This window comes from Oncorhynchus mykiss, chromosome 6 (genome assembly GCF_013265735.2).
Source record: "Oncorhynchus mykiss isolate Arlee chromosome 6, USDA_OmykA_1.1, whole genome shotgun sequence".
Lineage (NCBI taxonomy): Eukaryota > Metazoa > Chordata > Actinopteri > Salmoniformes > Salmonidae > Oncorhynchus > Oncorhynchus mykiss.
Genome location: NC_048570.1, coordinates 78,336,858 through 78,363,974, shown reverse-complemented (window position 1 = coordinate 78,363,974; position 27,117 = coordinate 78,336,858). Strand labels below are relative to the sequence as shown.

At 45.0% G+C, this 27,117-nt stretch overlaps 1 protein-coding gene across 5 annotated transcripts in view; it reads right to left on the bottom strand.

Moving 5' to 3' along the window:
* Positions 1-5,205: 5,205 nt before the first annotated feature.
* The window catches only part of LOC110526624 (talin-2), a 132,407-nt gene continuing 110,495 nt past the window's right edge, over positions 5,206-27,117 (bottom strand). For 3 of the 5 annotated variants that reach the window (XM_036981005.1, XM_036981006.1, XM_036981004.1), the window contains 14 exons: positions 26,003-26,169; positions 16,029-16,212; positions 15,646-15,771; positions 15,332-15,403; positions 14,528-14,737; positions 13,740-13,925; positions 13,373-13,480; positions 13,172-13,277; positions 13,034-13,039; positions 12,557-12,681; positions 10,813-11,001; positions 10,473-10,655; positions 10,141-10,266; positions 5,206-8,299 (listed from right to left, as the gene is read on the bottom strand). In XM_036981005.1, the coding sequence (XP_036836900.1) occupies positions 8,171-8,299; positions 10,141-10,266; positions 10,473-10,655; positions 10,813-11,001; positions 12,557-12,681; positions 13,034-13,039; positions 13,172-13,277; positions 13,373-13,480; positions 13,740-13,925; positions 14,528-14,737; positions 15,332-15,403; positions 15,646-15,771; positions 16,029-16,212; positions 26,003-26,169 (1,917 nt within the window). In that variant the 3' untranslated portion in view covers positions 5,206-8,170. The remainder of the gene's footprint in view (positions 8,300-10,140; positions 10,267-10,472; positions 10,656-10,812; positions 11,002-12,556; positions 12,682-13,033; positions 13,040-13,171; positions 13,278-13,372; positions 13,481-13,739; positions 13,926-14,527; positions 14,738-15,331; positions 15,404-15,645; positions 15,772-16,028; positions 16,213-26,002; positions 26,170-27,117) is intronic. The other 2 variants (XM_036981007.1, XM_036981008.1) reach the window with 2 other exon arrangements.

Below are 27,117 nucleotides of genomic sequence, written 5' to 3'. Positions count from 1 at the left end.
TTTTTCTTCAAACATAACGATGGTCATTATGGCCAAACAGTTCTATTTTTGTTTCATCAGACCAGAGGAAATTTCTCCAAAAAGTACGATCTTTGTCCCCATGTGCAGTTGCAAACCGTAGTCTGGCTTTTTTGTGGCGGTTTTAGAGCAGTAGCTTCTTCCTTGCAGAGCGGCCTTTCAGGTTATGTCGATATAGGACTCGTTTTACTGTGGATATAGATACTTTTGTACCTGTTTCCTCCAGCATCTTTCCAAGGTCCTTTGCTGTTGTTCTGGGAATGACTTATACTTTTCGCAGCCATGAAGTACGTTCATCTCGAGGAGACAGAATGCATCTCATTCCTGAGAGGTATGACAGCTATGTGGTACCATGGTGTTTATACTTGCGTACTGTTGTTTGTACAGATGAAAGTGGTACCTTCAGGCGTTTGGAAATTGCTCCCAAGGATGAACCCGACTTGTGGAGGTCTACAATTATTTTTCTGAGGTCTTGGCTGATTTCTTTTGATTTTCCCATGATGTTAAGCAAAGAGGCACTGTTTAGGCCTTGAAATACATCCACAGGTACACCTCCAATTGACTCAAATGATGTCAATTAGTCTATCAGAAGCTTCTAAAGCCATGACATCATTTTCTGGAATTTTCGAAGCTGTTTAGAGGCACACTCAACTTAATATATGTAAACTTCTGACCCACTGGCATTGTGATACAATGAATAAGTGAAATAATCTGTCTGTAAATAATTGTTGGAAAAATTACTTGTCATGCACAAAGTAGATGTCCTAACCGACTTGCCAAAACTACAGTTTGTTAACAAGACATTTGTGGAGTGGTTGAAAAACCGAGTTTTAATGACTCCTGAGAGGAAGGAAACCGCTCAGGGATTTTACCAATGGTGACTTTAAAACAGTTACAGAGAAAACTGAGGATTGATCAATAACATTGTAGTTACTCCCAAAAAATATTACAAAAGACCTGTTTGCAACAAGGCACTAAAGTAATACTGCAAAAATGTGGCAAAGCAATTATATTTTTGTCCTGAATACAAAGTGTTGTTTGGTGCAAATCCAATAGAACACATTACTGAGTACCACTCTCTATATTTTCAAACATAGTGGCGGCTGCATCATGTTATGGGCATGCTTGTAATCTTTAAGGACTGGGGAGTTTTTCAGGATAAAATGTAACAGAATGGAGCTAAGCACAGGACAAATCCTCAAGGAAAAATCCTAGTGGAATCCTAGAATTTTAAAAAGAATAATGTGCAAATGTTGCACAATCCAGATGTGGAAAGCTCTTAGAGACTCACAGCTGTAATCGCTGCCAAAGGTGATTCAACAAAGTTTTTGACTGAGTGATGTGAATACTTTCATTTAATTTTCAATAAATGTGCAATAATTTCTAAAAACATGTTTTCACTTTGCCATTATGCGGTATTGTGTATAGATGGGTGAGAAAATAAGACTAATATAACAAAATGTGGAATAAGTCAAGGGGTATGAATACTTTCTGAAAGCACTGTATGTACTTTGAAGCAGACTAAAGCATTAGATAAATAGTTTGCAGTGATCACTAATGTTCTCCCTGGGGTGTCTGCCCATCTCATTTTATGGCAGGCAGCTGTCATTCTCTTGTTAGCCTGGGTTTTGTCCAACTGCTGCCAGGCACAGCATGCCGCTCATACACACAGATCAAAGACCACAGACCGCTCATACAGAGATCAGAGAGGCTCAGAGCAGAAGCCATGCTTTCCCAGGACATTTGGGGCTAATGGAGACAGATACTAGACACAGATACACAAACACAGTACCTGGCCAACTCATCATAATGCCTTAAAGTCTAGCCAAGCACCTAGGGCCTCTGAAATCCTGGTCCCAGATTGGTTTGTTCTGTATAGCCAACTCCAAAATAGCTCAGGGACCAGGCTGGGCCAAAACAAAGTACATGGAATTAAATGTACACAGAGTTAACTTAACTGTGTAAATTATATTTAGGTATTCTTACTGGGGAAGTGCTAAACCCGTTTACTACAGTGGAATTTCATGCCCATGCCTCGCTTCATATTTCAGGTATTCAGTCTCATAAAAATAGATAGAGGGCACTGAAGTATCTGACCCTATGATTCTATGGCCTTCCATTACTGGGAACCTGGGATAACATAACACTTACTGTATCTCTATCAGTCATGTAATACATGTGCTTCCTTGATGCCTCTAAGCCCCCCATAACAGTATACCCCTCAATCCCACACCACTGGTCTGACAATAGCATTGTGGTGAGTAGAGTATTCCCAAAATTCTCAGGCTTGTGGGAAGTATGTGGTCCTGTAATGCGGTCGTTTGTAACGCGGTCGTGGGTGAGAGTGTCAGTGTAATGGTCTCTGGTAATAACTATGTGAACCCTACAGACCTCTGGCAGTCCTCTTCATTAACCAGGACTTTCTGGTATGTTGATGAAAAATCTTAGCACAGTGGGTCAGGTGAAAAGGGGCTTGAAATGCAGTAGACATTGTCTACATTCTCAGAGTAGTACAATTCCACAATGGGATCAATAGCTAAATTGTATTTCTTCCAAAGGCCTCCATATGTGCCTGTATTGTAACACATGGGTGCAGAGAGGTTTTCTTCGAACCCCCGCATTTCACTGTAGTTTAAGAACTTTGAGAAAGGCAGATGATTTCATCTTCACAATGTCAAGACTAGTTGAACAATTCCTGTTCCTTTTTCACATCATGTGGGTACTTCGAAAGACAGAGACCGACACTCTAAACGATTGCTTGACAACAGCTACCCATCTCATTTACAATGTGGTTTGGGCGGCGCAAAACCTTGCTACCTCACCCACCCACAGATAACATCCATGTGTAATGTCTATGTGTAGCTCTGGGTGCAGCATTCAAAAGGGTGACTGCAGTTGGATAGGGAACGTTATGTCATCGGTGTCTCATTTTCCCTCTGGCAGCATGTATGCCAAAGAGTTGGGGTTGGAGGGTGGGAGGATTCTAAGAGTCAGCTTGCCTCAGACAAAAGACAACAGTTGATTCAGGAAGTTTTATTGTGACGACATGTGGCACTATACTCTTCAAAAAAAATACCTACACTCTTCTTGTCTTTTACTTCCCAATATGTTCTAACAGAGAAGTTTCCTTTCAAAACTGATTGAAGGGAACACATTGAACCACATATAGCCCAGGCTTCTCACGTGTCAACAAGGCGAGATTTGGGGCCTCCCGGGTGGCGCCAGCTGTGCCATCAGAGTCCCTGGGTTCGCGCCCTGGCTCTGTCGTAACCGGCCGCGACCGGGAGGTCCGTGGGGCGACGCACAATTGGCCTAGCGTCGTCCGGGTTAGGGAGGGCTTGGTCGGTAGGGGTGTTCTTGTCTCATCGCGCACCAGCGGGCGCAGTGCGCGCTAACCAAGGTGGCCAGGTACACGGTGTTTCCTCCGACACATAGGTGCGGCTGGCTTCCGGGTTGGATGCGCGCTGTGTTAAGAAGCAGTGCGGCTTGGTTGGGTTGTGTATCGGAGGACGCATGACTTTCAACCTTCGTCTCTCCCGAGCCCGTACGGGAGTTGTAGCGATGAGACAATATAGTAGCTACTACAACAATTGGATACCACGAAATTGGGGAGAAAAAGGGGTAAAAAACCCCCCCCCAAAAAACAAACAAAAAAAACAAAGCGAGATTTGGACGGGCGGCCCCGCGAGACTTGACCATATAAAGCTTGTAGGCCATTTTACTGGACATCACAATTCCAATTGTAAACCAGTAGATTGTCATACTTCACTGATTTAAAGGATCGGTTGGGTGCCATTTTGCTTTCACCTGTCTAGCACTTTGAGATCAGCGATTATAGTTTTGAGATCCACCCTTCCTGCCCAATAATTCTGGGTATTATCCTGCAGAAGGAGGGAGCAGCTGTGCCAGTATAATTTACAAATAACCTCCCTCCCTCAGATTTTAGCGGGCCAGAATTAGTACCTGTCTCAGCTCTAACCAACACCAGCTATATATAGCACAAGGCTCACTGCTGACTCAGAAATACCATCTACCTTCACTGACAGGAGCTGCTTAAAGAGACCCTGCCTGAAAAAGTCACCTCTAGAGCAGTAGGTCTCTTCAAACCACAGGATCATGTTCTGTTATTGCACTAGTAGTGCATGTTTTTATGTGCAGGATGTGATGCTAGGATTTGTGATTATTAAAGCTTTACTACAGTATACAAGTCATTAGTCTGTCACAGGCTTTCACCTCATCTTTAAACAACAACTTCTCGGTCATCTGGGACTTCATTTCCAGCTGGCCTGAACCTGAGAATGTAGATTAGTCTGTCACAGGCTTTCACCTCATCTTTAAACAACAACTCCTCAGTCATCTGTGACTTCATTTCCAGCTGGCCTGAACCTGAGAATGTAGATTAGTCTGTCACAGGCTTTCACCTCATCTTTAAACAACAACTTCTCGGTCATCTGTGACTTCATTTCCAGCTGGCCTGAACCTGAGAATGTAGATTAGTCTGTCACAGGCTTTCACCTCATCTTTAAACAACAACTCCTCAGTCATCTGTGACTTCATTTCCAGCTGGCCTGAACCTGAGAATGTAGATTAGTCTGTCACAGGCTTTCACCTCATCTTTAAACAACAACTCCTCAGTCATCTGTGACTTCATTTCCAGCTGGCCTGAACCTGAGAATGTAGATTAGTCTGTCACAGGCTTTCACCTCATCTTTAAACAACAACTTCTCAGTCATCTGTGACTTCATTTCCAGCTGGCCTGAACCTGAGAATGTAGATTAGTCTGTCACAGGCTTTCACCTCATCTTTAAACAACAACTTCTCTGTCATCTGTGACTTCATTTCCAGCTGGCACAATGGCCTGAACCTGAGAATGTAGATTAGTCTGTCACAGGCTTTCACCTCATCTTTAAACAACAACTTCTCGGTCATCTGTGACTTCATTTCCAGCTGGCCTGAACCTGAGAATGTAGATTAGTCTGTCACAGGCTTTCACCTCATCTTTAAACAACAACTTCTCGGTCATCTGTGACTTCATTTCCAGCTGGCCTGAACCTGAGAATGTAGATTAGTCTAGGAGAAGGCTGCTGGAATCAGACACAATGTTAGCCTGTCCATTCATGATCACACTCCTGTATTCAACAAGACAACAAAAACAAAACAGGTAAAAACACAATTCTGCAGGCCATATTACTTTGAAACCCTTTATTTTCAGTGAATACAAAAAGAAGATGTTTTCTTGTGGCCAGATAAATAGTTTCCATACTGTAGGTCATTGTCACTTCATATCTATCTTTCTTGTAGAACTGCACTTTAATTATCATTGAATTCATTATGAGACAAACACACAGGTATGAACAGTTTCTCCCTACCATTGAAATGTGTCACACTACATGAACAGTGACAGCTATACATCTTAATATCCTTATCACATTTATCCTTAAAAAAATATTCCTTGTGGCTTAAAAGAGAAAGAAAAAAAATCAATCCATAAAACTTTTGTGAGACAGCAGAGTACAGACCTATTGTCCGGAGTGTGTGAATCCTATGATTTACTTGTAACATACAATAACCGAACGACAGACTCCATTCTGTCATAGATAGAGTTCAGAAGCATCTTGATACATGCCCATGGAATGCAGTACAAAAATGTGTTGTCTTCATATATATCATATACATATAGTGATGGTACTTTTTACACAGCGACACATTCGTCTCTGCCCTCAAGGCCATGGGTGCATCAGGCAGAAAGATGGGGACAGAGGTACAGTTTATAGGACAACGCAGTAGTACCTGTGAGGCCGTGTTTTTCATCTCTATGGGACCTAAAAGTATTGGTAATAGGCTATGACAGGAACAACTCAAGGCCCTCCTCATTGATACTGACCACACTCCTTTATCCAGCTAGATAAGTTGTCACAAGCAGACCAGACGCTGTATGAGCTAGAGACTAAGGCACTAATGACATAATACTACAACGACCAGATGCGTGAACTCTGACAGAACTGTACCAGCGTTTGAACTGTAGAGTCTACTGTTACACATCAATACGGAGTAAAACATGTTTAACATGGACCGTTTGCAGTTTATTAGGGGTTATTGTCCTTATGTGCAGTTCAGAATACCAACACCATTCAGTGCGTCGTGTAGTTTAGAAAATAATTAGAACCCAGAAGCCATGCATATGACTGACACGCAAGAGCAGACCTTTACCTCACAATAATGATTTGTTTGCTAACCGACACTCACTGACTGTCCATAAAACTAGTAAAACCAAATGCTAGAACCAAACCTGGGTTGTGTTCATTAGGATTTCTTTGTTGTTCTATTGGACAATTCTAGGTAATCCCTCCTCCGATTTCCTCCTTTCGGTGCATAATGAACACAAGCCTGGCAAACAGAAGGTAAATATACTGCAATAGTAGCACTTCCCACTACAGTTACACAAAGCACCATTAGAGTAAGAGTGAGACGGATTCAACAGGTGAACAACAACAGGACGTGATCCACTGTAGTGGTCCAACAGGCCCCTATGGAGGGATTGGGGACTCTGCCCCGTGTAAGACAGCAGGGGTAACCATCAGAAGCACAGTACATTCTGTATAGTCAACAAAGATTTACTGCTTCACATTCATTCAAGAGGTCTGGGGTGTTACAATATCCGAGCCGTACATTTCAGATTGCATTATGAGTTGTAGAGAAATCACACTTTATCAATGAGAATCTTTTCAGATTGCCTGGATGTTTTTTTAAAACTCCTACTTATATCGTAATACATTTTCAAGACCAGCAGTTGTTTCCTACATTAGTGTTTTTTCTTACAGTATCTGAACGGTTTTCAGAGGTGCAGTGTTTGTAGTGTTTGAAAAGATCAAGCAAGAGGTTACTTCATTACATTGCATGTCAGGAGGCTGTGAGGACACCAACACTGCCCCCTACAGCGCCTTCATAGTATTGCTTCATGAACATCAGTTCCAGCTGTTTGGCTCAATATCAACTGTAAACTAATGAGAATAGTAGAAGGAAGCCAGTTAACTGACTGTCCACAGTCCAGGTTATGCAGGGCTAGGAGATCTGTAGTAGTGGAAGGGATGAGACTAGTTAAGCTTACTGTAAATGAGTATCTTAACTTGCTAAAAATGTTATTCTGTAGTAACTTCGCCTCGAAATCACAGAAATAATAAAGTACTAGATTGTAATGCATCATAAGAGGTTGTTTGTAAAAAAGGTCTCTAGCAATTAGACGCAAATTTAAGCGTTTATCAACACTAGGCACATTTCAATCTTCAGTGTCAAGAGCCCATCTAAACAAGGATTATTAAAAAGTGTCTACGCAAGACGAACGGTCAATGCAACAAAAATGCTTCCATGAAATAAGATCCATAAGCTATTCTTCAATATGCTCCAAATACCTCAACTGTCTGAATTACTTGCTGTCTGACAAGGAGGAGATATATATATATAGACCACAAGGTGACATAAGTGTCAAATCACCCAAGTGTGGAATTTCAAACACTAGTAATATCTATGAAATGCTATAATGTCACACTTGTCTCATAAAAAAGGAAATGAATAGCAATGTGTGTGTAAATGCCTAATGTACTGTATGCACCTAACATATCACACTCTTCTTCCTTTATGAAAGCAAGTCCGGCCAAAAGGTTAAGACCATGCTAACATCTAGAAATATCCCCTTAGTTTGGAGATTCAATGTCAACACTGGTATCTAATCACATCAAATGTATAGCTCCATAGAGAAAAACATTCAAACTTTTATGATGTACATTTTTCAGCTTGTTCACCTGTTACAAATCCATTGCTTCTAGAGAATACTTTTTTCCGGTGTAGGTTAACTGGCAGGTAATGCAGAGTAATAGACCGTTACAAGTCAAGTCATAGTGGTAGTAGACAACTCCTGGTAGTTAAATACCCCTGCAGGTGTAGTAGACAGTGGCTATCCATGTCCCATTCTGGACTTGACCCCGGACTGGTTGAGAGAGCACATTAAAAGTCCAACTTAACCTTGTTGCACACTGAGAAAGTCAATTTGGGCCACCGCTCATGTGTGTGGTAACATACTACATATACACACACAGGTACAAATGCGCTCAATACACACACGCAGCGGCAGCATGGCAATGCAGCAGGGTATAGCTCAGTTCTCATCCTCTCGTAGTTCACTGGGTAAGAACTTGTACTGTTGCTGTCTGATCTGAGCCAGCTTCTTCCTGGCCTCCTCCAGCTCTCTCTCCTTCCTCAGCATCTCCTCCTGGGCTGCTATGATCTGGACACAGGATACAACAGGCACCAGTTAGTACTCAACACCTAGCTACAGTGAGGGAAAAAAGTATTTGATCCCCTGCTGATTTTGTACGTTTGCCCACTGACAAAGAAATGATCAGTCTATAATTTTAATGGTAGGTTTATTTGAACAGTGAGAGACAGAATAACAACAACAAAATCCAGAAAAACACATGTCAAAAATGTTATAAATTGATTTGCATTTTAATGAGGGAAATAAGTATTTGACCCCTCTGCAAAACATGACTTAGTACTTGGTGGCAAAACCCTTGTTGGCAATCTCAGAGGTCAGACGTTTCTTGTAGTTGGCCACCAGATTTGCACACATCTCAGGAGGGATTTTGTCCCACTCCTCTTTGCAGATCTTCTCCAAGTCATTAAGGTTTTGAGGCTGATGTTTGGCAACTCGAACCTTCAGCTCCCTCCACAGATTTTCTATGGGATTAAGGTCTGGAGACTGGCTAGGCCAATCCAGGACCTTCATGTGCTTCTTCTTGAGCCACTCCTTTGTTGCCTTGGCTGTGTGTTTGGGGTCATTGTCATGCTGGAATACCCATCCACGACCCATTTTCAATGCCTTGGCTGAGGGAAGGAGGTTCTCACCCAAGATTTGACGGTACATGACCCCGTCCATCGTCCCTTTAATGTGGTGAAGTTGTCCTGTCCCCTTAGCAGAAAAACACCCCAAAAGCATAATGTTTCCACCTCCATGTTTGACGGTGGGGATGGTGTCTTGGGGTCATAGGCAGCATTCCTCCTCCTCCTCCAAACACGGCGAGTTGAGTTGATGCCAAAGAGCTCCATTTTGGTCTCGTCTGACCACAACACTTTCACCCAGTTGTCCTCTGAATCATTCAGATGTTCATTGGCAAACTTCAGACGGGCATGTATATGTGCTTTCTTGAGCAGGGGGACCTTGCGGGCGCTGCAGGATTTCAGTCCTTCACGGCGTAGTGTGTTACCAATTGTTTTCTTGGTGACTATGGTCCCAGCTGAGATCATTGACAAGATCCTCCCGTGTAGTTCTGGGCTGATTCCTCACCATTTTCATGATCATTGCAACTCCACGAGGTGAGATCTTGCATGGAGCGCCAGGTTGAGAGAGATTGACAGTTCTTTGTGTTTCTTCCATTTGCGAATAATCGCACCAACTGTTGTCACCTCCTCACCAAGCTGCTTGGCGATGGTCTTGTAGCCCATTCCAGTCTACATTCTTGTCCCTGACATCCTTGGAGAGCTCTTTGGTCTTGGCCATGGTGGAGAGTTTGGAATCTGATTGATTGATTGCTTCTGTGGACAGGTGTCTTTTATACAGGTAACAAACTGAGATTAGGAGCACTCCCTTTGAGTGTGCTCCTAATCTCAGCTCGTTACCTGTATAAAAAGACACCTGGGAGACAGAAATCTTTCTGATTGAGAGGGGGTCAAATACTTATTTCCCTCATTAAAATGCAAATCAATTTATAACATTTTTGACATATTTTTTTGTTGTTATTCTGTCTCTCACTGTTCAAATAAACCTACCATTAAAATTATAGACTGATCATTTCTTTGTCAGTGGGCAAACATACAAAATCAGCAGGGGATCAAATACTTTTTTCCCTCACTGTAATTAACACTAGGATAGAACAGGAACCAGTTACTACACAACACCTGATTCAAACCAGCCTGTACAACATACTGTACAGTGCTGTCAGCTCTTGATACATGCTTGGAGTTGTTCTTAATGTGTCCACTTACAGAACTGAAAAGCTTGACAAGAGTAAATCAGGTTTGAACAGTCTACATGTCACTGTGGAGTCTGCCAGAGCGCTGAAGTCTCACCTGAGCGATTCCTCCCACAAACTTGGTCTTGACCACCACGTTGTCATCGTCTGCCTTGTGGAACGCAGCTTTCTGGGCCGCTCGGACCAGGTTGTCTGACGCCCTCTTTACTGCGTTACCAGCAGCCTTTGGGAGGACAGTCCATCAATATCATACCACATAACATGTTACAACTATTACACAATGCTAATCACAAGATGTGTGTTTGTGGGGTTACACTGAGCCCCATCTCCCCCGGCACCCCTCCAGATCTGAAACAATTAGATAGACGTGTAGGATCTACAGGAGTGCGTAGGAGGCAGGGGGCAATTTGTTATTCATCATCCTCGTACCTGCAGTCTTCTCATGGCCTCAGAGTCCTGGTCAGCTTTAACCTTACAGGCCACTAGGAGCTGAGCTGTGGAGGCTGCCACCTGCTTGGCTGACGAGATCAGCTTCTCCTCGCTGGCTTGGCCCTGGACCGAGGCATTAGCTGCCTCACACAGGTTACTGGTGGCTGCTGCTACCATCCGGGCCTGTAGGAGAGAACACAGAGAGAACGGTTCATATACATTTCAAAGATCCAATCCCTTAGAATTAATGATGTGTTCATTCCAGCTCTTCCAAAAAAAGGATTGATAAACGTTATTTGGAGGCTTTATTTAGATGGTGTGTGTAGGTGTGTGTACGTACCGCTGAGATGAGACCCTGGGACCACTGACCATCATCCACTGCGTTAGCTGGAATAGAGCCCACCTTGCCCTGAGCCACCAGCTCTCTCTGGGCAGCTGAGGCAGACTTGACCAGGGCACTGGTGGCTGCAGCGATGGACTTAGCTGCTTCCAGGATCTGCTCCTCAAAGTCCAGTGTTTCATCTGCTTGCTGAAGGGGAGACGAGACAGTCACAACTCAGACGTCTCACAGGACGAGACAAAGATAGGCTGCAATCATATTACATGGCAAACGTAATGGTTTTGATGTTGGAGTTTTAGAGTATAGCTGTTCAAGTCTTTCAATTTCAAAATAGTTCACTGACAGATTTGTTTACAAATCCATACTGTCTGCACTACAGAAATGTCTCAGTAACATCTGTTATTTGGGGCAAACTAAACGAAATAAGAACACAAAACACTTACAACTATTCTATGCCAAGGCATTCCAAGATTAGACCAGTCCCTCACACACACAGTCTGTAGACAGGGCGGGACACTGTAGAAATATGTTTGATATATAGTTGGATTGAATAACAACCTAATATATCAAACATATCAGACAGAGGCCTGCAGAGAAGGCTTCGAGGGTTTATACTCTGATCAGAGTAGTACTTCTACAGTATATAGGGACAGATGGGCTACAACTAGAACTACAGGACAGGAGGAGGGAGAGCGAGAGGGAGAAAGAAAGAAGGAGAGAGAAAGAGAGGGAGAGAGAGAGAAAGAGAGGGAGAGAGAGAGAGAAAGAAGGAGAGAGAAAGCGAGGGAGAGAGAAAGCGAGGGAGAGAGAAAATGAGGGAGAGAGAAAGCGAGGGAGAGAGAAAGCGAGGGAGAGAGAAAGCGAGGGAGAGAGAAAGCGAGGGAGAGAGAAAGCGAGGGAGAGAGAAAGAGAGGGAGAGAGAAAGAGAGGGAGAGAGAAAGAGAGGGAGAGAAAGAGAGGGAGAGAAAGAGAGGGAGAGAGAAAGAGAGGGAGAGAGAAAGCGAGGGAGAGAGAAAGCGAGGGAGAGCGAAAGCGAAGGAGAGAGGGAGTGAGTGAGAAGGAAGGGAGGAACAGAAGGGTTAGAAACATAGACAGCAGGAAGGGGAGGGAGAAAGGGATTGAAAGAGGAAAAGAGTGAAGGAGGGAGAGAGGAGGGAACGGTGAGCAGAAGGGTTAGAAACATAGACAGCAGGAAGGGGAGGGAGAAAGGGATTGATAGAGGAAAAGAGTGAAGGAGGGAGAGAGGAGGGAGCGGTGAGCAGAAGGTCAGAATAGAGTAGGAGGTTCCTCCTGAACGATGTACATGATATCAGCTACAGACAGACTGGTAGACTGGTAGACGTACCAAAGTACATACAGACGGGTGTACATACAGGCGTACAAACATGAATAAATCCAGAGACAGAGAGGTTGCCACTACTTTCACTGTATGTGAGGAGAGACAATACAAGTATTAGACATTCAAATAGTGAATAGAGCATCACCCTATGGATCTAACACTGACTCACGGCGACTGAACACCACAGAACCTTCGTGTCAAAACTGATGAGACACGGTCTCTAAACAGACAGCCACATAATGACAAACACACCAACAAAGAGACAAGCATCAAGACAAAATCACTGACAGGATTGTCATTCTTGCTCCAACTTATGCATCCCATTTATGTTATTAGTGTAGAAATTGGGGGTTAAAAATACCCATGTGGCGTGTGAGGTGCGTTGTGGGTGGTGTAGTCTCCTACCTTGGGCTTGGCTCTGGGTTTCAGCTGCTCCAGTTTCTTAGCCGCTGCTTCGATGGACGCTGCCGCCCCCAACAGCTCCGTCTCTGCTATCACTGTGGGGTCCTCTGGGTCCACCCACTCTGTGCCTGAAACACACACACAGCGAGTTACCACACACACAGCAGTGTATGAACAGAGCATGCAATATGAAGACCACAGAGACAGAACAAATGCCACATGACACGGCATGCACAGCAAATTAAGTGTGTTTAAGATTGAATCGCAATCATCTTATCAGTGACATTAAATACGCAAATGAAGAGCATCCACACTGCAATGGACATGGTGATGAGCATTTCACAATGTCTTTATGGTGAGAAGGAATCTAAAATGAAGAGCATGATGGATAAATGGGGATATTGTTAGACTAACGGACCTGTAAAGAGGGACAATTCAACGGTCGGCCCTGAATCACAACTGGTTACATTCTTAACTTACCTCCATCTGTGGCAAAGAAGGCAGGAACAGACTGTTAATAGAACACTCTGGATACATACAGTATATCTGCTAAATGATCATTACTGTCCTATATTATGAAGCAGGCGTACAGTAGTTCAGTGAAGTGTCTCCTCTCACCTTTCATGGCCTCAGCAGTCTGGATGAGTTCAGTAACAGCCCCAGCAACACGTTTAGAGTAGAACACCAGCTGATGTTTCTGCTCTGCTGTAGGTCCCTGGAGGACCTGGAGATACACACAGAGTAGAGGTGGTTCAGGAAAACATCCCCATCATCACTATTACTCTTTTCTCAAATCACAGACACACCCACCCAACCTACCAGCAGCACATGCTCCAGTAGGTCAATGTAACCTGTGGTGCACTCTGTCCCGTAGAGCAGTGCTCTGCTCCGTACGTCCTTGTTCACCTCCTGGTGGTAAGCTGCTTGCTGAGGGACACAGACACACAGTGTTAGGAGTCAGATGTTCCACTTTCCAGGTGGTCAGTATTGATGAGATGAGGAGTAATATCAATATCTATTCTTCCTCTAACATCCACACGGTTTAGGGCCTAGGGATGATCACAACCTTGCATATAGTCAGCATGTTGAAAATGGCCGTGCTGGTCAGGGTTTCAGTATACAGGATAGGAGGGTAGGGGACAGGAGGTAGGGGGCATCTTCCCTAGTAAGGAGTATTGATCAGAACCTTGCATGTGGTCAGCATGTCGAAGATGGCCTTGCGACTCAGGTTAGCTGTGGAGATCACATCCTCCTGTCGTGCAGAGTTCCCAGCCGCCACTGCTTTGGCTGTTGCCGTGGTGATGCCCTTGGTCATGCGGATGAACTCTTCAGGCGTGGTCGACTTCTCTGGGACGTCTTTAGACTGGAACACCTGAAGAAATACAACACTCAATATGTTCTTAAAAACCTCACTGACTTAATATATCAAACAGCTCTCCATATAATGTTGAATTGTACAGCTGTGTGCAGTAGCACCTAACAGGGCTATGTCCTATAATGACCAAACACACAACAGGCATACTAATGTGTCCCAATGTGGCAACACTGGTTGTTGAGTTTTAACTCTGGTTTATCTTATTGATGCCATGGTAATAGCCGTGTTTGATCAAGGCTCTAGTTGTAGTAGCTGCACTAGGAGGCTGTCCTGAGGGGGTACTGATAAAGCTTAGAGCTGGAACCACAAACTACCGGAGATCTGTGGTCCTCTGTCAGTTACTAAAGATAAGGATAGCAGGGAAAACACAGGGCCTGGGCCGTTCTAGAGTTCAGAGCTCATCTAGTGACGAGTCTATAAACCGTTATGGTTGATGATTCAATATGTCAATGCTTTTATAGTACGTAACTAATACAACATTTACAGCTTAGCTTGAGGACACGTTTAGGCCACAAAGCGGAAGTGAGAGAGCATGTCCATTGTCATCTATCCTAATCAAGTCATTGATGAAATAAATAACTTTATAGATGACTGCTTACTGTGAGTTCCTGTTTAATACATTCAATGGTGGCCTCCAGGGCTCTGGTCCCCCGCGTGGCCTCGTCCTCCACAGCCTTCACCGTCTTCAGCAGGGACGTCACGTTGGTCACCATCACCTGGTGGGTTACCAGAGGGGGGACAATGGGGGTGACAGGTCCATGGATGTCAGTGGGAGAGACAGCACTGGGGGCATCAGAGAGACATCTTGCCTTTGGTGGGCGGAGAGATTAAACTTTTTTTCTGTTGACAGTTTGCGTGTGCTGTTGGTATTATGTACATAAACACCATATGGAACTGAAAGACAGGCAGCACAACAGCCATCAACATGAACCACCCTGCAGCTTGAGCTGAAGTTAATATAAGCCAAACTTGACCTGTTATCTACCGTCTGTCTGACTCAGGGCATGGAGAAGGTCCAAAAGCAGGTTAAAAGGAGTGCCCTGGATTACTATGACTGCATCCCAAATGGCATCCTATTCCCTATATAGTGCACTACTTATAACCAGGGCCCCAAGTAGAGCAGTATATAGGGAATAGGATACCATTTGGGACACAGCCCATCAGTCTGTTAAACTACATTTCCACCGCATGCGCTAGGTGGTGGCTAACAGTGATTTTAGATCTGGCTTCCTTTCCACTTGGCTGGGTCATTGACTAGCGCTGGATGAGATTCGTGCATGGCGTTAGCATGGCGAGGTAGATGGGATGTTGATTAATGGCTAGGCCTAAAGGAGGGGGAAGGAATCTGCTGATATGACACACAACGACAGCATGCCTTCATCTGGTGTACTGGAAGTGCTCACCAGAACACCCTTTATGCACATATCAGACTGAGGAGGCATCCCGTTCACTTCTGCCATGTCTCTGGGGGACAACTGGGCGTACATTACAAGATTTAATCTCACATTATTTTATTTCAGAGCATTAGACATAGTTCAAACAGAATTGGTCGGTTGCCCGGACACAGATTAAGCCTAGTGCTGGACTAAAAAGCACTCTGTCAAGAAGATGTATAGTAACTGTATAATAAGCTACAGCCAGGAGGGATGATGATGCAACAATGCCTGTTAGAGACAGTGGCCTTAGAGTCCAATATGGGTCCTACTGGGTCTCCCACCTTGGCAGCACTCTTCAGCTGGTACATGGATGGGTCGTCTGCAGCCTTGCCCGCAGCACACTTAGTGGCTCCTATGAGCTCAGCCAGGGCCTTGGCCACGTCTTTCACTGCGTTGATCAGAACCACCTATACAGAACACACATATCATCAGCTTATTAAGGACACAACCTGGGGTAGAGTCCATCCCAGGTTGGGTACATCAATAGGTCCCCCTAAATAGCTACAGTACTTCCTACTTTTAATAGCAGTCTCTTTGAAGAAAGGAAAGTTGCAGTAGGCCTATGTTTTATTAATTAAAAACAGTCTAAAAAGGCACAGTAATTTTGTCCACTAAGGACTGTTCTGGAAACAGAAGATGTCACCTAAAATCAATAATAGGTCACCTGTGTCTCTGGGTCGTCAGAGCCGATGCTGGCGGCGCCCAGTTTGACCACGTCAGTGAGCTGTGTGATGGTCTTAGCTGAGGACTGGGCAGCTTGGGCTAGTTTGTCCTGACCGGACGCTGCTCCAGACACCAACATCTTAGTGTCCTCCACCAAAGCCTTCGCTGTCTTCAATATGTTCTCCCTGGGAGGGGGTGCGGGGAGAGGGAGGAGAGAGAGACGGACAGATGAAGAGAGACCGAAGGAGGCGGTTAAATCTCTAAACTTCTACAGGTGTTACCATGGCTCATGGTTAAACATTACGTTGTTTTAAAAAATTCCAATGGTCTTATTAATACCAACCTGCTATGAGACGACCCTCCACCAACACAAAGATATGTCAAAACTCTTAACCCATTCAAAATGATAGCTCTTAACACTAGAACCCTAAAGCAGTCATTTTGACAGCTTTTTGGTTTTTATTACTCTGCCATTAGCTCTTGCCCACTCCGTCCTTGACTTTTCCTAAATAAGTTTAAAAACACAACGCCGTTGTTAGATTTTTAATATCACAAACAGAACTGATGTAATAACCAGTTATAGGAGGGCATGTCATTTAAAAAAATGGTTTCCCCCCCTTGCCCCTCCTCCCAACAGTAGGGCCTGCTCTGCTCCTCCTCCCAACAGTAGGGCCTGCTCTGCTCCTCCTCCCAACAGTAGGGCCTGCTCTGCTCCTCCTCCCAACAGTAGGGCCTGCTCTGCCCCTCCTCCCAACAGTAGGGCCTGCTCTGCTCCTCCTCCCAACAGTAGGGCCTGCTCTGCTCCTCCTCCCAACAGTAGGGCCTGCTCTGCTCCTCCTCCCAACAGTAGGGCCTGCTCTGCTCCTCCTCCCAACAGTAGGGCCTGCTCAGATCCTCCTCCCAACAGTAGGGCCTGCTCTGCTCCTCCTCCCAACAGTAGGGCCTGCTCTGCTCCTCCTCCCAACAGTAGGGCCTGCTCTGCTCCTCCTCCCAACAGTAGGGCCTGCTCTGCTCCTCCTCCCAACAGTAGGGCCTGCTCTGCTCCTCCTCCCAACAGTAGGGCCTGCTCTGCTCCTCCTCCCAACAGTAGGGCCTGCTCTGCTCCTCCTCCCAACAGTAGGGCCTGCTCTGCTCCTCCTCCCAACAGTAGGGCCTGCTCTGCTCCTCCTCCCTGCTCCTCCTCCCAACAGTAGGGCCTGCTCTGCTCCTCCTCCCAACAGTAGGGCTGCTCTGCTCCTCCTCCCAACAGTAGGGCTTGCTCTGCTCCTCCTCCCAACAGTAGGGCCTGCTCTGCTCCTCCTCCCAACACTAGGGCCTGCTCTGCTCCTCCTCCCAACAGTAGGGCCTGCTCTGCTCCTCCTTCTGACAGTTGAAAGTGGAGTCCCAAGTTGAAACTGAACCTAAACTACACCTAAACTAATTTCACACACAACAGATGAAATAAACGAAGTGAAGTATGATGTGGAAAAGGGGTGAGTTGATGAGAAGGGGAAGCGAAATAAGCTTACTAATATAATCACCAATTGTGAATGAAGAACAGGGAGGGCCATTGATGATGATTAGAATGGATCAATACATCTCAAAATGGTATGTTCCCTATATCAGCAAAACAAATCCAACCAGTCTTATGAGACTACTCTGGACAACTTGGAGGACGCTACACAGTGATGAATATACGTTTCAGAGAATGTGGTGATGAGGCTTGTGGAACCTTACGTTAGCAAGGGGAGAACTGTCACCATGGACAATTACTTCACTTCACTGTCATTGGCGAACAAGTTGAATGCAAAGAAAACAAGTATGGCAGGCACCATGAACAAACAGAGACAGGAGCACCCTCCCTTTGCGCAGAATATGGCACCTGCTGAAGAATGACAAGACAACAGGACACAAGCAAGAGAAAACTGGATACTATTACACACTACAATCAAACAAAGGTATGTCCAAGTGTGTCAAGCAAGTGAAAGTTAAGAAAATTGTTTCAACTGTTAGGACAAGGGATACTAGCTAAATTAAACCCAACTGATGAAGTACGAGCTGACAATAATTGTCTATTTTTGACAACTGTCATATTAACATATATTCATTGTAATGTCATTATTGATGTTGCGCCAAGTTACACTATTTATCAAGACCACTTGGTGCCTCTAATGATGTTCAGGCTACTGATGTTGTCATCATTTGACCGTGTGTCTTTTGACCCTACCCCTAATTATGTTCAGGCTACTGATGTTGTCATCATTTGACCGTGTGTCTTTTGACCCTACCTCTAATGATGTTCAGGCTACTGATGTTGTCATCATTTGACCGTGTGTCTTTTGACCCTACCCCTAATGATGTTCAGGCTACTGATGTTGTCATCATTTGACCGTGTGTCTTTTGACCCTACCTCTAATGATGTTCAGGATACTGATGTTGTCATCATTTGACCGTGTGTCTTTTGACCCTACCTCTAATGATGTTCAGAATACTGATGTTGTCATCATTTGACCGTGTGTCTTTTGACCCTACCTCTAATGATGTTCAGGCTACTGATGTTGTCATCATTTGACCGTGTGTCTTTTGACCCTACCCCTAATTATGTTCAGGCTACTGATGTTGTCATCATTTGACCGTGTGTCTTTTGACCCTACCTCTAATGATGTTCAGGCTACTGATGTTGTCATCATTTGACCGTGTGTCTTTTGACCCTACCCCTAATGATGTTCAGGCTACTGATGTTGTCATCATTTGACCGTGTGTCTTTTGACCCTACCTCTAATGATGTTCAGGATACTGATGTTGTCATCATTTGACCGTGTGTCTTTTGACCCTACCTCTAATGATGTTCAGAATACTGATGTTGTCATCATTTGACCGTGTGTCTTTTGACCCTACCTCTAATGATGTTCAGGCTACTGATGTTGTCATCATTTGACCGTGTGTCTTTTGACCCTACCTCTAATGATGTTCAGGCTACTGATGTTGTCATCATTTGACCGTGTGTCTTTTGACCCTACCTCTAATGATGTTCAGGCTACTGATGTTGTCATCATTTGACCGTGTGTCTTTTGACCCTACCTCTAATGATGTTCAGGCTACTGATGTTGTCATCATTTGACCGTGTGTCTTTTGACCCTACCTCTAATGATGTTCAGGATACTGATGTTGTCATCATTTGACCGTGTGTCTTTTGACCCTACCTCTAATGATGTTCAGGATACTGATGTTGTCATCATTTGACCGTGTGTCTTTTGACCCTACCTCTAATGATGTTCAGGCTACTGATGTTGTCATCATTTGACCGTGTGTCTTTTGACCCTACCTCTAATGATGTTCAGGATACTGATGTTGTCATCATTTGACCGTGTGTCTTTTGACCCTACCTCTAATGATGTTCAGGATACTGATGTTGTCATCATTTGACCGTGTGTCTTTTGACCCTACCCCTAATGATGTTCAGGATACTGATGTTGTCATCATTTGACCGTGTGTCTTTTGACCCTACTTCTAATGATGTTCAGGATACTGATGTTGTCATCATTTGACCGTGTGTCTTTTGACCCTACCTCTAATGATGTTCAGGATACTGATGTCATCATTTGACCGTGTGTCTTTTGACCCTACCTCTAATGATGTTCAGGATACTGATGTTGTCATCATTTGACCGTGTGTCTTTTGACCCTACCTCTAATGATGTTCAGGATACTGATGTTGTCATCATTTGACCGTGTCTTTTGACCCTACCCCTAATGATGTTCAGGATACTGATGTTGTCATCATTTGACCGTGTGTCTTTTGACCCTACCTCTAATGATGTTCAGGATACTGATGTTGTCATCATTTGACCGTGTGTCTTTTGACCCTACCTCTAATGATGTTCAGGATACTGATGTTGTCATCATTTGACCGTGTGTCTTTTGACCCTACCTCTAATGATGTTCAGGATACTGATGTTGTCATCATTTGACCGTGTGTCTTTTGACCCTACCTCTAATGATGTTCAGGATACTGATGTTGTCATCATTTGACCGTGTGTCTTTTGACCCTACCTCTAATGATGTTCAGGATACTGATGTTGTCATCATTTGACCGTGTGTCTTTTGACCCTACCTCTAATGATGTTCAGGATACTGATGTTGTCATCATTTGACCGTGTGTCTTTTGACCCTACCTCTAATGATGTTCAGGATACTGATGTTGTCATCATTTGACCGTGTGTCTTTTGACCCTACCTCTAATGATGTTCAGGCTACTGATGTTGTCATCATTTGACCGTGTGTCTTTTGACCCTACCTCTAATGATGTTCAGGCTACTGATGTTGTCATCATTTGACCGTGTGTCTTTTGACCCTACCTCTAATGATGTTCAGGCTACTGATGTTGTCATCATTTGACCGTGTGTCTTTTGACCCTACCTCTAATGATGTTCAGGATACTGATGTCATCATTTGACCGTGTGTCTTTTGACCCTACCTCTAATGATGTTCAGGCTACTGATGTTGTCATCATTTGACCGTGTGTCTTTTGACCCTACCTCTAATGATGTTCAGGATACTGATGTTGTCATCATTTGACCGTGTGTCTTTTGACCCTACCTCTAATGATGTTCAGGATACTGATGTTGTCATCATTTGACCGTGTGTCTTTTGACCCTACTTCTTGGTGGTTGGGGTATTTTCTTTTGTCTTTCTAAAAATAAGCTGTTGTCATGCTCCTAAGCATATGCTTTCTGTTTCATAGTTGTAACAAAGCAATTCACAAATAAAAAGTATTCAAAACTAGAATTGTGTTTGAGCATCACAGTAAAGGAAAATGCTACTGTGTAATTTGAAATAAAATACAAAATCGGATAATCATGTTAACTAAGGCCTTCATAAACACAACCAAATGATACTTTTTGCTATAACATGAGATATATGAATTACACTGTTGGAATGTTGCAGTCAAAATGACTGCTCATTAGCTTGAAGGGCGGTCCATAGATGCCAAGCGGTTCTAGTGTTTAAAAGACAACATCATTCAACCTTCAGAGATTTCCATATCAAAGGTTGATCTTTGTCAGAGCATCTGCAGAGGCAGGGGTCAGGTAAGGTACAGTACGTCTAAAGTGTTTAATAGAAGTGTTTGGTCTGAAGTACTGAGCGACTTCCTCTCCTCCCAGTCTGAATGATTTGTAGTGTGACTCCAGTCCAGACACTTCCTCCTGCCTGATCACTAGGCTATATGTCTTCCTGTCACTGAGTGCAGGGGTGGAGGTTGGCCTAAGGCACGTGTCAAACTCATTCCACAAAGGGCCAAGTGTCTGCAGGTTTTCCCTCCACCCTTGTACTTGATTGATTAATTAAGGTCACTGATGAGTAAGGAACTCCCCTCACCTGGTTATCTAGGTCTTAATTGAAAGGATAAACCAAAAACCCACAGACACTCAGACTCCGTGGAATGAGTTTGACACTCCTGGCCTAAGACCTGATTCCAGCTGTCTCTGTCATACACACACACAACCTTGTGGGGGGACACAATTCAGTCCCATTCAAACTCTTATTTTCCCTAACCCCTAATCCTAATCCTAACCCCTAATCCTAAACCTAACCCCTAATCCTAACCCCTAATCCTAAACCTAACCCCTAATCCTAATCCTAACCCCTAATCCTAACCCCTAATGCTAATCCTAACCCCTAATCCTAATCCTAACCCCTAATGCTAATCCTAACCCCTAATCCTAAACCTAACCCCTAATCCTAATCCTAACCCCTAATCCTAAACCTAACCCCTAATCCTAATCCTAACCCCTAATCCTAAACCTAACCCTAATCCTAACCCCTAATCCTAATCCTAACCCCTAATCCTAACCCCTAATCCTAATCCTAACCCCTAATCCTAAACCTAACCCGTACTCAATGTAAATAGTCTGGGTGGCCATTCGATTAGTTTAGTTGTTCAGCAGTCATGGCTTGGGGGTAGAAGCTGTTAAGGAGCTTTTTGGTCCTAGACTTGGCGAACCGGTACCGCTTGCCGTGCGGTAGCAGAGAGAACAGTTCATTACTTGGTTGCCTGGAGTCTGACAATTCTTTGGGCCTTCCTCCGACACCACCTAGTATATAGGTCCTGATGTCAGGAAGCTTATCCACATAGATGTACTGGGCCATACGAACTACCCTCTGTAGGGCATGCCGGTCAGATGCCGAGCAGTTGCCATACAGTGATGCAACTGGTCAGGATGCAGCTGTAGAAATTTGAGGATCTGGGGACCCATGCCAAATCTTTTCAGTCTCCTGAGGGGGAAAAGGTGTTGTCTTGCCCTCTTCACAACTGTCTCGGTGTGTTTGGACCATGATAGTTTGTTGGTGATGTGGACACCAAGGAACTTGAAACGCTCAACCTGCTCCACTACAGCCCTGTTGATGTTAATGGAGCCTGTTCGGCCCTCCTTTTCCTATAGTCCACGGTCAGCTCCTTTGTCTTGCTCACATTGAGAGGTTGTTGTCCTAGCACCACACTGTCAGGTCTCTAACCTCTTCCCTATAGGCTGTCTCATTGTTGTGGGTGATCAGGCCTACCACTGTTGTGTCATCAGCAAGTATAATGATGGTGTTGGAGTCGTGCTTGGCCATGCAGTCGTGGGTGAACAGGGAGTACAGGAGGACGCACATCTGAGGGTCATCGTCAGAAAGTCCAGGATCCAGTTGCAGATGGAGGTGTTTAGTCCCAGGATCCTTAGCTTAGTGATAAGCTTTGTGGGCACTATGGTGTTGAATGCTGTGCTGTAGTCAACAGCATTCTCACATAGGTATTCCTTTTGTCCAGGTGGGAAAGGGCAGTGTGGAGTGTGATTGAGATTGCGTCATCTGTGGATCTGTTGGGGCGGTATGCGAATTGGAGTGGGTCTAGGGTTTCTGGCATGATGGTGTTGATGTAAGCTATGACCAATCAAATAAAAACAAATTGTATTTGACACATACACATGGTTAGCAGATGTTAATGCGAGTGTAGCGACATTTTTGTGCTTCTAGTTCCGACAATGCAGTAATAATCAACGAGTAATCTAACCTAACAATTCCACAACTACTACCTTATACAGACAAGTGTAAAGGAATGAATAATATGTACATAAAGATATATGAATGAGTGATGGTACAGAACGGCATAGGCAAGATGCAGTAGATGGTATAGAGTACAGTATATACAGTGGGGAGAACAAGTATTTGATAACCTGCAAAATCAGCAGGTTTTCCTACTTACAAAGCATGTAGAGGTCTGTCATTTTTATCATAGGTACACTTCAACTGTGAGATATGGAATCTAAAACAAAAATCCAGAAAATGACATTGTATAATTTTTAAGTAATTAATTAGCATTTTATTGCATGACATAAGTATTTGATACATCAGAAAAGCAGAACTTAATATTTGGTACAGAAACCTTTGTTTGCAATTACAGAGATCATACGTTTTCCTGTAGTTCTTGACCAGGTTTGCACACACTGCAGCAGGGATTTTGGCCCAATCCTCCATACAGACCTTCTCCAGATCCTTCAGGTTTCGGGGCTGTCGCTGGGCAATACGGACTTCCAGCTCCCTCAAAGATTTTCTATTGGGTTCAGGTCTGGAGACTGGCTAGGCCACTCCAGGACCTTGAGATGCTTCTTACGGAGCCAGTTGCCCTGGCGGTGTGTTTCGGGTCGTTGTCATGCTGGAAGACCCAGCCAATGCTCTTACTGAGGGACGGAAGTTGTTGGCCAAGATCTCGCGATACATGGTCCCATCCATCCTCCCCTCAATACGGTGCAGTCGTCCTGTCCCCTTTGCAGAAAAGCATCCCCAAAGAATGATGTTTCCACCTCCATGCTTCACAGTTGGGATGATGTTCTTGGGGTTGTACTCATCCTTCTTCTTCCTCCAAACACAGCGAGTGGAGATCAGACCAAAAAGCTCTATTTTTGTCTCATCAGACCACATGACCTTCTCCCATTACTCCTCTGGATCATCCAGATGGTCATTGGCAAACTTCAGACGGGCCTGGACATGCACTGGCTTGAGCAGGGGGACCTTGCGTGCGCTGCAGGATTTTAATCCATGACGGCGTAGTGTGTTACTAATGGTTTTCTTTGAGACTGTGGTCCCAGCTCTCTTCAGGTCATTGACCAGGTCCTGCCGTGTAGTTCTGGGCTGATCCCTCACCTTCCTCATGATCATTGATGCCCCATGAGGTGAGATCTTGCATGGAGCCCCAGACTGAGGGTGATTGACCGTCATCTTGGACTTCTTCCATTTTCTAATAATTGTGCCAACAGCTGTTGCCTTCTCACCAAGCTGCTTGCCTATTGTCCTGTAGCCCACCCCAGCCTTGTGCAGGTCTACAATTTTATTCCTGATGTCCTTACACAGCTTTCTGGTCTTGGCCATTGTGGAGAGGTTGGAGTCTGTTTGATTGAGTGTGTGGACAGGTGTCTTTTATACAGGTAACGAGTTCAAACAGGTGCAGTTAATGCAGGTAATGAGTGGAGAACAGGAGGGATTCTTAAAGAAAAACTAACAGGTCTGTGAGATCCGGAATTCTTACTGTTTGGTAGGTGATCAAATACTTATGTCATGCAATAAAATGCAAATTAATTACTTAAATATCATACAATGTGATTTTCTGGATTTTTGTTTTAGATTCCGTCTCTCACAGTTGAAGTGTACCTATGATAAAAAATTACCGACCTCTACATGCTCTGTAAGTAGGAAAACCTGCAAAATTGGCAGTGTATCAAATACTTGTTCTCTAAACTGTACATATGAGATGAGTAATTTGGGTATGTAAACATGCTAATGACATTTTTTACATCAATTTCCATTATTAAAGTGGCTGGAGTTGAGTCAGTATGTTGGCAGCAGCCCCTCAACGTTAGTGATGGCTGTTTAACAGTCTGATGGCCTTGAGATAGAAGCTGTTTTTCAGTCTCTCGGTCCCAACTTTGATGCACCCTTACTGACCCCGCCTTCTGGATGATAGCGGGGTGAACAGGCAGTGGCTCGGGTGGTTGTTGTCCTTGATGATGTTTGTGGCCTTCCTGTGACATCGGGTGGTGTAGGTGTCCTGGAGGGCAGGTAGTTTGCCCTGGTGATGCGTTGTGCAGACCTCACTACCCTCTGGAGAGCCTTACGGTTGTGGGCGGAGCAGTTGCCGTACCAGGCCGTATACAGCCCGACAGGATGCTCTCGATTGTGCATCTGTAAAGGGTTGTGAGTGCTTTTGGTGACAAGCCAAATTTCTTCTGCCTATTGAGGTTAAAGAGGTGCTGCTGCGCCTTCTTCACCACGCTGTCTGTGTGGGTGGACCAATTCAGTTTGTCTGTGATGTGTACGCCGAGGAGCTTAAAACTTACCACCCTCTCCACTACTGTCCCATCGATGTGGATAGGAGGATGCTCCCTCTGCTGTTTCCTGAAGTCCACGATCACTTCATGCCTCCCAACGTGAGTGCCACGGGGCAGTAATCATTTAGGCATGTTACCTTTGCTATCTTGGGCACAGGGACTATGGTGGTCTGTTTGAAACATGTAGGTATTACAGACTCGGTCAGGGAGAGGTTGAAAATGTCAGTGAAGACACTTGCCAGTTGGTCCACACATGTTTTGTGTACAAGTCCTGGTAATCCATCTGAGTTCTGTATTGACGCGTTGCCTGTTTGATGGTTTGTCTTACCCGAACCCAAAAACCTAACCTTAATCCTAAAACTAACCCTAAACCTAACCCTAGCTCCTAATCCTAAACCTAACCCTAGCTCCTAACCCTAAACCTAACCCTAGCTCCTAACCCTAAACCTAACCCTAGCTCCTAACCCTAAACCTAACCCTATCTCCTAATCCTAACCCTAGCTCCTAATCCTTAATGTAATTCTAACCCTAACACTAATTCTAACCTCAACTCTAAACCCCCTAGAAATAGCATTTGACCTCATGGGGACTAACAAAATGTCCCCAGTTATTCACATTTTTGTTTGTACACACACCTGTGGTCAGCGAAGGACTCGTCATTTTCTGCGTTGAGTGTGCCAGCGGAGGCGAACATGACGGTGGTGTCCAGTTCAGCGATGATGCCAGAGACAGCACTGGCAGCTGTGATGCAGGCCTGAGTGCCCTTATTACCAGCCTGTAGGGCTGACAGCACCATCGACACCTGGGGAGACAGACACAGTCAAAATGCTCAGTTTGATTAATCCAGAGAGACACACACAGAGACAACACACACTGAGTTGGTGTGGCTGTCAGTGTTTTTCTCTTGTTGGTGTGTGATTGCTACAGGACTCGTGTTGTAGAAGGTGGTGGTTTCTCGAAAGAGAGCGAGCGAGTGACCGAGAGCGAGCAACCGACAGAGGGTGAGCGGCAGACAGAGGGCGAGCGAGCGACCGAGGGCGAGCGGCAGACAGAGGGCGAGCGGCAGACAGAGGGCGAGCGGCAGACAGAGGGCGAGCGGCAGACAGAGGGCGAGCGGCAGACAGAGGGCGAGCGGCAGACAGAGGGCGAGCGGCAGACAGAGGGCGAGCGGCAGACAGAGGGCGAGCGGCAGACAGAGGGCGAGCGGCAGACAGAGGGCGAGCGGCAGACAGAGGGCGAGCGGCAGACAGCGAGAGAGCGACAGACAGAGAGAGAGCGACAGACAGAGAGCGACAGACAGAGAGCGACAGACAGAGAGCGAGCGACAGACAGAGAGAGAGCGACAGACCAGAGAGAGTGAAATAGAGAGCGACAGACAGAGAGCGACAGACAGAGAGCGACAGACAGAGAGCGACAGACAGAGAGCGACAGAGAGAGCGACAGAGAGAGCGACAGACAGAGAGCGACAGACAGAGAGCGACAGACAGAGAGCGACAGACAGAGAGCGACAGACAGAGAGCGACAGACAGAGAGCGACAGACAGAGAGCGACAGACAGAGAGCGACAGACAGAGAGCGACAGACAGAGAGCGACAGACAGAGAGCGACAGACAGAGAGCGTGAGCGTCAGACAGAGAGAGAGAGCGTCAGACAGAGAGAGAGAGCGTCAGACAGAGAGAGAGAGTGACAGACAGAGAGAGAGAGAGAGCGACAGACAGAGAGAGAGAGAGTGACAGACAGAGAGAGAGAGA